The sequence below is a fragment of the Sapajus apella genome, unplaced genomic scaffold (genome assembly GCF_009761245.1).
Source record: "Sapajus apella isolate SASKATOON/1434 unplaced genomic scaffold, GSC_monkey_1.0 scaffold37, whole genome shotgun sequence".
NCBI classification, from domain to species: Eukaryota; Metazoa; Chordata; class Mammalia; order Primates; family Cebidae; genus Sapajus; species Sapajus apella.
In genome coordinates, this window is record NW_022436977.1 from 1,945,588 (window position 1) to 1,954,067 (window position 8,480).

Here is an 8,480-nt window from a genome sequence, read left to right on the forward strand (position 1 = left end):
ACAAACACTTAAGACAACTGCAAATTTGATTTTTCAATGTCCAAGTTTAATTTCAACAGTTTTCAAAATCTGAAATTACCTTCCTAAATTCATCTGCATTTTATACATCTGTAAATAGCACACTGAAGATACACTTTTCATTGTATCTTAAGAAGGGGGGAGGCTAGGTATGGAGGCTCACACTTGTAATCCCAGCACTTTGGGAGGCCGAGGCAGGCGGATCACGAGGTCAGGAGTTCCAGACCAGACTGACCAACACAGTGTGAGACCCCGTTTCTACTAAAAATACAAAAATTAGCCGGGCATGGTGGCAGGTGCCTGGAATCCCAGCTACACAGGAGGGTAAGGCAGGAGAATCGCTTGAACCAGGAAAGTGGAAGTTGGCAGTGAGCCAAGATCGCGCCACTGCACTTCAGGCTGGGCGACAGAGCAACTCTGTCTAAAAATAAAAAAGGGGGAAATTTGTCTTAAGATCTGCAGTTATTATAGTAGTTTTTATAGTCTAAAGACTGTAATTTTTACAGGAAATACAATTGGAAAACCTTAGAAAAACTAAATGGAATCAACGAAGTACACTGACTAAAAGCAAATGTTTCAAATAACCTCTGAGCTACCAGAAGCAAATGCAAAATTCAATACCTTAAGAATTCTCTCCCTCCTCTACCCTACAACAAATCACCTCCAAGAAGAATCTTCTAACAGAAAAAAAATGAAAAAATAAGGGGGGTAGAGAGACTTCAATAACTGAAACCCATTGTTAAAATAACCAAAAGTTAATTGCATTTGCATTTTATCCATAGCTGTAGTGAGGACACTGGTTTACTATGTCTGAACTAATGCAATATGAATTTCAGCCTACAAAAAAATTAGATCTGAGCATAAAAAGGTTGACATTTAAAACAGTTGTTTCTTCCAAAGTATTTCACCAATTCCTTGTTCCAACTTGGCAGCACTTTAAATATTAAATTGGGTGAGGGGGTAATCAAATACCAAATTTTAAAATAAGTAATTTTTGAAGTATGGAATTTAAAATATATTTTCATATCAAAAATCTTCAAAGCAATTAAAGTATGTGTTCCAAACATTTTATATTCTTTAAACTGTCAAACATTAAGTTACTGAATGACAAAATGAAGACTCTGCTTTAAAAAAAAAAAAATGCAAGCTAAAAGTCTGAATAGTATTACAGTTGAAGCTTTGGGCTACCTTTAATACCTCCCATGCATCTTAAGCAACTCGTAACCTTTGTCTCAGTTTCATAATCTATAAAACAGAAAAAACTACAAGGATGCATAGTTAATTAAATTAGTCAGGATTAAATGCTAGCAAACTACTTTGAATTTACTTTATGTTGTTCTCAGTTATACTCCTACTCAGTAAAACAGATGAGAAAACATCTGGAATTACTATAGATAATCACATCTGCAGACTCACAGCAGTTAAAAAGATGATCTCTACAAATTTCTAAGCCAAAGTTCATTCAAAAACCCCAAAGATTTTAAGATACAATTGAATGATCAATTTTAGGTGAATTTCTTTTCAGTCTCAAGGATGCCTAGGCTTACCTACATTCTCAAAACAGACCACTACACAGAAATCTCAGTGTATCTTGAGAGGTCTTGGCACAAGACAATTCTAGGTAAGACCAACAAGCTGTTACTGTCCTTAATGCTATTCTCAGCATTCTAAATTGTCAATCAAGGTAAGCTTAATCATAAATACACCCTCCAAAAAGTACTAGCCCCTACTGAGAATCCATCAAAGTACTTCCTTCCAAGCCATCTGTCCAGGAAAGCTCTATTAAAAACACCTAGAATGCAATTGTTCTCCTGTCTAAAGAGGCTATGAATAAACATAAAATATCAAAATACATTAAACAGCATACCTTTTCCACTTCAAACACTGATATCTACCTACTAAATCTATTTCAGTGCCTTGGTTGAACACAAACCTGTATGTATGTAGGTCAGAAACTGCAGCTTAGTCAAAGGAGACTAACGTTTTGTTTTCAAAGAAGAAAAAATATAAAAAAAAACAAGGTCAGGAAGGGGAGAAAAGCTCAAAAAGAAGAAAAAAAAAAAACAGAGCTGGTTAGGTTAGGGGAAATAATGTACATGTAAATTAGTCCCTGATGGAAGAGGGACTCAAATTTTAAAACAGGAATTTAAATTACTCACTGAGCTACACAGTAAATTGCTCATTGGTCTACTCACTGAGCTGCAAACTCTATAAAACATAAGTATTTCTAAACCTAGCTTGAAGAACCCAAAATCAATCTTTTATATTCCAGTGGAGAAGGAAATTACATCAATTTCAATGAGGAAAAAGGAGGCTGTTAAACGAGCCTAAGGCTAATGGTGTACAAGCAAAGAATGAAGAGATGAAATTATTTTGGGGATAAATAACAGGAAACCACACCAAAGAGTTAGAGTTCTTCCCCCAACTCCATCATTTCTTCTGCTTAGACCATGAAGGATGTTCTTTACGCACGATTAAGCATGTTACTAGGAAAATAACTTCTGATCAGTGTGTCAAAACTTCTTCACAACAAGGAAGTGTTAAGCTCAATCTCTATACTGCAGCCTCTTTAAACAAAACACATAACATGGAGCACATTCTGAATTTCACACATTTCACATCCATGACCAATCATTTAGAGACTCTGGAAATAAGCTGAGACTGCTTTAAGATTCTGGGAGACAGGGTGGGGGAGGAATATTGCAGAAAGACTAGAAAGACATTTGACTTCAGCTTTATAAATATTACCAACAAAGTTTAAATTCTTCAGAAGGATATATATAACTCAAATACTAAATGTTAGAATTAATGTGAAAAAAGTATCACCTGTCCACTGATTTTTAACTATCATATCTGCATTTACAACTAAATTGTCCACCTGCCCATCTATAGATACGGACTACCAAAAGAATACAAATTCATTGTGATAACAACACTGCAAATGGTCATTTGCTCACAATCCAGCCTACACTGGGAGTGCAGGCCAGTAAAAGCATTCTGGGGGAAAGCCCACTTACTCTGCATTTATTTTCAACATAAAGACCCTTCCAGTCACATCTAAGTGAAAATTCCTTTATTTAGTAGGCAAATATTTACTTATTGACCTATTAAGTGTTAGACACTTAATAAATACATCATAGAATGTTACTAAAAAGCAGTAAATGCCTTTGACCTAATGACAACCAAATGACTGCCTATATTTAGAAAATTTAGTCTACTGGGCAAACAAGAGTGTTAAATGTAGGTTGGGGAGAAATACGATACAAAATAACTCATCACTCCATCAAGGTAATTTCTTACCTTTATCACAACCTGATCAGTCCATTACAAATTTATTACCACTGACAACCAATAATCAGCACCTCATCTTTTCATTGTATCTTAAGAAGGGGGGAGGCTAGGTATGGAGGCTCACACATGTAATCCCAGCACCTCATCTTACTGAAGGGATCCCTTAAAAAAGAGTTTATCACTAGTATCCACCCAAAATTGCATAACGTTTACTTGATCTACAATTACTTTTTCTTGGGTACAGTAATATGAGGCAAGTGTGTACTGAAAACTTAAAGAGGCACTCTCAACTCGTTGAAGAATTAATCAGAGAAAAATTATCATGCCTACCCTACTAAATCTCTCTAATTTAACTGTCTGTTTAACCCAAGCCCTTCAGTTCAAATGCTTGGTCTTTGCCTTTCCTTAGTTATTCAAACACTTGTATTCAGGGCATCTTTTTAAAACAATTTGTGCTTTTTCCCACTGGTTAAATTCTTTTACCCACAAAAATAAGGACTGCCCAAGCCTCCAGCTTCTGAAAATAACATCTGATGTGTGCACATAACAAAATGCTTGAGAGAATGTCCTAGCTTTTATTTAAAACTTTTTCATTTAAAATTAGAATCCCTTAAGCAACAATTAGACATAAATCAGCCTTTACGTTATTAGGAGATTGCTATTCTTCAACATTTACCTTAAACCACAACATGGATTTATCTTCAAGAGACTGAATGCAGAAGCAATGTAAGCATCCAGTTGTCTTCTATAAAGCTGAACAAAGAGTTACAAAAATGTAAAATAATGCTACTCTTCCCACTAAATTTTTGTTCTGAAAAACATTTTACATAAGCTGTCAATTTATGTTATAGGTAGTGGGTCTATTATTATTTGTAAACCTATTAATGAATACATATTTAAGGTTTTCTCAGCTTTAATTTCTAATGTGACAAATATCAACGGATACAGGCTACATAAAGGCTCTTTGAGTGCTCAACAATTTTTAAGACTCTAAAGGGGTCCTAAAAACAAAAAGTGTAAGAACTGCTGTAATACACAATTATATAACCTAACACACAGTGCTTTCCACGGATAAGAAGCTCATGTTAATTCTGAAGTAAAATTACTTCTTACTTCTAGTAATCTTGTTCAGTTCTGTATCTCCCTGTAAAGCATCATTCAGCATAAAGCCAGTCTGTTCTAGTCCCCATTTAATGGGCTTTGGATATTTAATTATTCAGAGTCCTCTTTATAAAGATGTTCTGACCTCTAATACCACCTATTACTTGAATAGTGTATACAAGTTTCACAAAGTTTTCACAAAAAATTACCATGTTCATCGTAACAGCCACCTGTGAAGTAAATGCAAAGTATCCTTTTTTACAGGTTATATAAGGAAACTGATACTCAAAGAAAATAGAACTATTTGTCCAGTTAGGTACTGCTAACTGATGGAACCCAGAATGTTATGGGATTTTGCAATTTGCTTGGCTGTCTTGCTGTGTTATAACTGCAAACTCCCAAAGAAAATAAAGCAAGGGCATTACTTTTATTGTCCCAGTGCCAAAACAGGGATTTTCCCCTCCTTAATAAGAACGTAATCAGATTTGACACCCAGTCACAGTATTATTCAACACCTCAGCTACCCTTTTGGTCCCCTACCAAAAGCAATAAAATACAATAAAGAGTATGGGCGAAAAAAACACCAGACTATATAACGCTCCAAGATAACGAGTTAGTTAAGGACTCACAGATTTGCTGATCATTTAGTCACTGAAACAACAGGCACACAAGATCAAGCTTAATACAATAATGCTAGATTATATCAAATGGGTTGAACCCGCATGAAATGGGTTCAGTTCAGATTGTGGACTCACACAAAGTTGCCAAACTAGCTTTATTGGTTCTACAAATCTAAGCAAGTGACTACAACCAGGCGTGTAAATCTTTGTCAGGAACACTTTGTTGCAAGACGCAAAGATGCCATCTTACTCCTTGGACAGAAATCACTCCTCCCTTATGGCTAAACATACTAGTTCATTCTTGTTATCAGCACATCTCCTTATGCTCCACTTTAACTTATTAAGTTCCTCAAGAGATGCTCAATTTCCTGTATCTCTTTTACAGTCAAGCGGACTCCCTGACTGATAGAGTCAAGACTGACTCACAAGAGGGTATCTGCCACCTGCACAATTATTTTCTTTTTTTTAGATTGATGTGCCCAGTGAAGCCATTTTTAAGTCTGATGTGATTTCACCCAGAAAATACCAGAAGTGTACTAATTGTCCATTTTGTCTTTCTGTAGTTTACTACAGATGTGCAAGAGTAATCCAACCATTCCCTGAGGTACGCTTTTCCTAGCGTTAACTTTGGTCCTTTTTTTGTTTTCAAATTTCTTTTGGGGAAAAAAAGTTAAGTTACAATTATAGCACCACACCAATAGCTAGTTATAGCTAATGTACCACCACCAACCAATCTGTAAAGTAGTGCCATACACCCTATTTGTTGTTCCATACTCAACATTCCAACAGATTTATAGGTAAAAGGTAATTTACACAAGCTTCTGCATCCTCACAAAAGAACTGCAATACTACTCTGTGAAACCAATTAACCGGTTAATTTTTAAAGGCTTCATGCAGAAAAAGATATCTGACTTTACAAAGGTAAGCAAAGCATCAGATGTCTGAGCGCGCCAGGAAACCGCAGTTATTTCTATTCCTTATCCCAGAGTATATTTTTCTTTGTGGACCTACCAATGTTTTTTCCAAGGACATAATCACTATTTAAGAAGCTGTCAAAACTGTTAAGGCATTCTTTAAACTATCTTCCCAGCTCCGGCCCATGAGACATGTCACAGCTAAATCATATCATCGCCGTTTTTCTACATTTCAAATGAACTTAAGATTTTTGAAGTGAACAATTCGAATTGTACACTATTAATATAACCCAAGCTACCAGCGATCATCTCAAAGCTAATAAACAAAGACTAGCGGTGGCACCAGGGCCCTACCAGGAAGTAATCAAAGCCGTGTGGCCGGTGCGATCCTAAGAAGTCGCTTAGAGCAGACAATGAGAGGGCACTGGGGCTTCCAAGGGGGCCCGCAGGAGGAGTTAAAACGCTTAAGCAACTCAAAAGCCTTACATAAACCGAATAACTGTTTCACAACACAGGAACTCGGGAATCCCAAGGCAATTTCGGACAACCCAAAAGGTGTGAAAAGCAAACTCGAGCCGTCCCCTCCAAAGCAGCTGTTGGCTCAGCCTCCGAGCTTCTCAGCCAGCAGCCTGTTTTCAAACTTCACCCTCCCAGGCGGATGAAAGACCCGGACCTCCGCCGCTCGAGCTCCGAGCGCCTCTCGGGGTTTCGAGGTGCCGGAGCCTGAGAAGGGAAAGGAAAGCCGGGCCGGGACCGGCGGCGGAGAGGAGCCCCCGCGCGTCCCGCAGCCCAGACAATGCTGCGCCGGGAGAGCGGCGATCCTCCGGTCCTGTAGGCGGAGGAGCGCGGCGCGGGCCCCTCCACACGTGCGGCCGCCCCTCGGGGGCCGGACACCCGCTCCACAAGCGACCCCGAGACACGGACGGGCACAGCCCCCGGCCACGGCAGGGCGGGGCAAGGGCGCGCGCCGCGGGCCAGGGTCCCCGCCCGCCGCTGCCCCCACGCGCTCGAGACCTCCGCAGACTCCCGCCCCTCGCGGGCCTCTCCTTCGCCTGCCCGGCCGTCGGGCCTCGGGAAACAAAGGAGCAGCCGCCGCTCCCGCCCGCGCCCGCCTCACCGCTTACCCTCCCCAGCCCGCCAGGCCCGGCTAGCCCCCGCCTCGCCCCTCCCCAAGTCCTTCCGCCTGCCGCCCGCGGCCCCTAGACGGCAGGCCCGGCAGAGCCGGGGCCTCGGGTGCGCGGCGGGGCCGGCCCGGGGCCGCACTCACCGCTGCAGCACCAGGACGATGGGGAGCCGTTGGGGAACTTGGCTGAGTCCGGAGCGATGCAGACGCTGGAGCTCAGGTGTGGACACTCCATGGCCACGAGGAAGGTGGCTGGGAAGACCGTGGCTCCAGGACCGGGCGAGGTGGGGGCGGAGAAACTCCGGAGGCTCCGTCTGGAGTCGCTCCTAGCCGGGCGATCGGCCGACGGCGGCTGCGTCTCGAGCCCTTGCGTCAAAGAAAGCACGGGCTTCCGGACGCCGGGTTTTCTCGCCCGCCGTCTCCCGGCGCCCCGCTCCGTAGAACGTGTAAATCCGAGATCCGGGTTCTGCAGCCACCCCTAGACTAGAGGCTTCCGCCTTCCCAGGCAGGCCCCTCCCCGCCCCGCCCCCGGGCAAGCCCCGCCCCCGGGCCCGCACCCGTCCACCCCGCAGGGTGGGGTCCCGGCGCGCTCCAGCTGGTGGCGCAGAGTCCTACTGCGCTCCGAAGTGACTTCCCTGGTCCCGCCGCTTCCCCGTAACCGGGAAGGGTGGGGCGCCGAGCGCGGCACCCCAGGCAGTCCGCCGCGTTTCCTGCGGCAGGCGGAGGAGACTGAACCTACATAGTGCCGACTACTCCGCGGCTTCGTGGTAAAAATCCCCCCGCACAGCAAAGTGTGAAGAAGATTAAAACCTCTGTGGCAGACTGGCACCATGGCCTTCATTTTATACACGAAGAAACAAGCTGGGGGAGGGCAAGGGCCTGGCCCCAGGGAAGGCGGGCAGCGGGTTTGATGGTGCCAGGACAGTTTCGACTTAGCTTTTGGCTCCCTGCAGCAGGTGCAACCCGGAGCCCTTTCTAGGTTCTGAACACGTGGCCTTAGCCAGCAACCTAGATGCTGCGTGGCTGGGCCCGCAGGGGCGCCCATGAACCCGCGTTCAAACCCTGTCACTGTGACTCACCTTTTGCTTTACCTCCAGCACGTCGCAGGACTTTCAAACATGGAAGTTCAACTGAGATTAACGTAGCCTGGGATTGCTGGGCAAGCTAAACTCCCCTCCAGGAGATAAGAAGGAAAGGGATCTAGCATTTGTTAGACACCTTCTCCGGTCTCCCAGCCAGGCACTTCACACACCGCATTTAAGCCTTGCAACACCCTACCAGCTCACTGTTACCGTCCCCTTGTTACCGTCCCTTTTACCGCGGGGGAAACCAAGTCTGTAATTTGTTAATCTGTGTCAAGATTGGATCCGTGATCCTCTGACCTCTTTTTAGTAAGGGGCTAGGGGAGAGAGC

General features: G+C 43.3%; 1 protein-coding gene and 1 long non-coding RNA gene across 9 annotated transcripts in view; both read right to left on the reverse strand.

Annotated features, from left to right (window-relative positions):
* USP3 (ubiquitin specific peptidase 3) overlaps window positions 1–8,186 on the reverse strand; it is a 79,536-nt gene extending 71,350 nt beyond the window's left edge. For 2 of the 8 annotated variants that reach the window (XM_032297763.1, XM_032297764.1), the window contains exon 1: window positions 7,212–7,534. Coding sequence is in view for 2 of the 8 variants with exons in the window: in XM_032297761.1 (XP_032153652.1) it covers window positions 7,212–7,302 (91 nt within the window). In the remaining 6 variants the exon portion in view is untranslated. Of the gene's footprint in view, window positions 1–6,430; window positions 7,029–7,211; window positions 7,542–8,146 lie in introns of those variants that run through there. The other 6 variants (XM_032297768.1, XM_032297767.1, XM_032297770.1 and 3 more) reach the window with 5 other exon arrangements.
* LOC116564530 lies at window positions 1,144–6,437 on the reverse strand. The gene is made up of 2 exons (XR_004274943.1): window positions 3,451–6,437; window positions 1,144–3,380 (listed from the first exon to the last, which is right to left on the reverse strand). It is a non-coding gene; the product is annotated as an uncharacterized LOC116564530 (long non-coding RNA).
* Window positions 8,187–8,480: the final 294 nt, after the last annotated feature.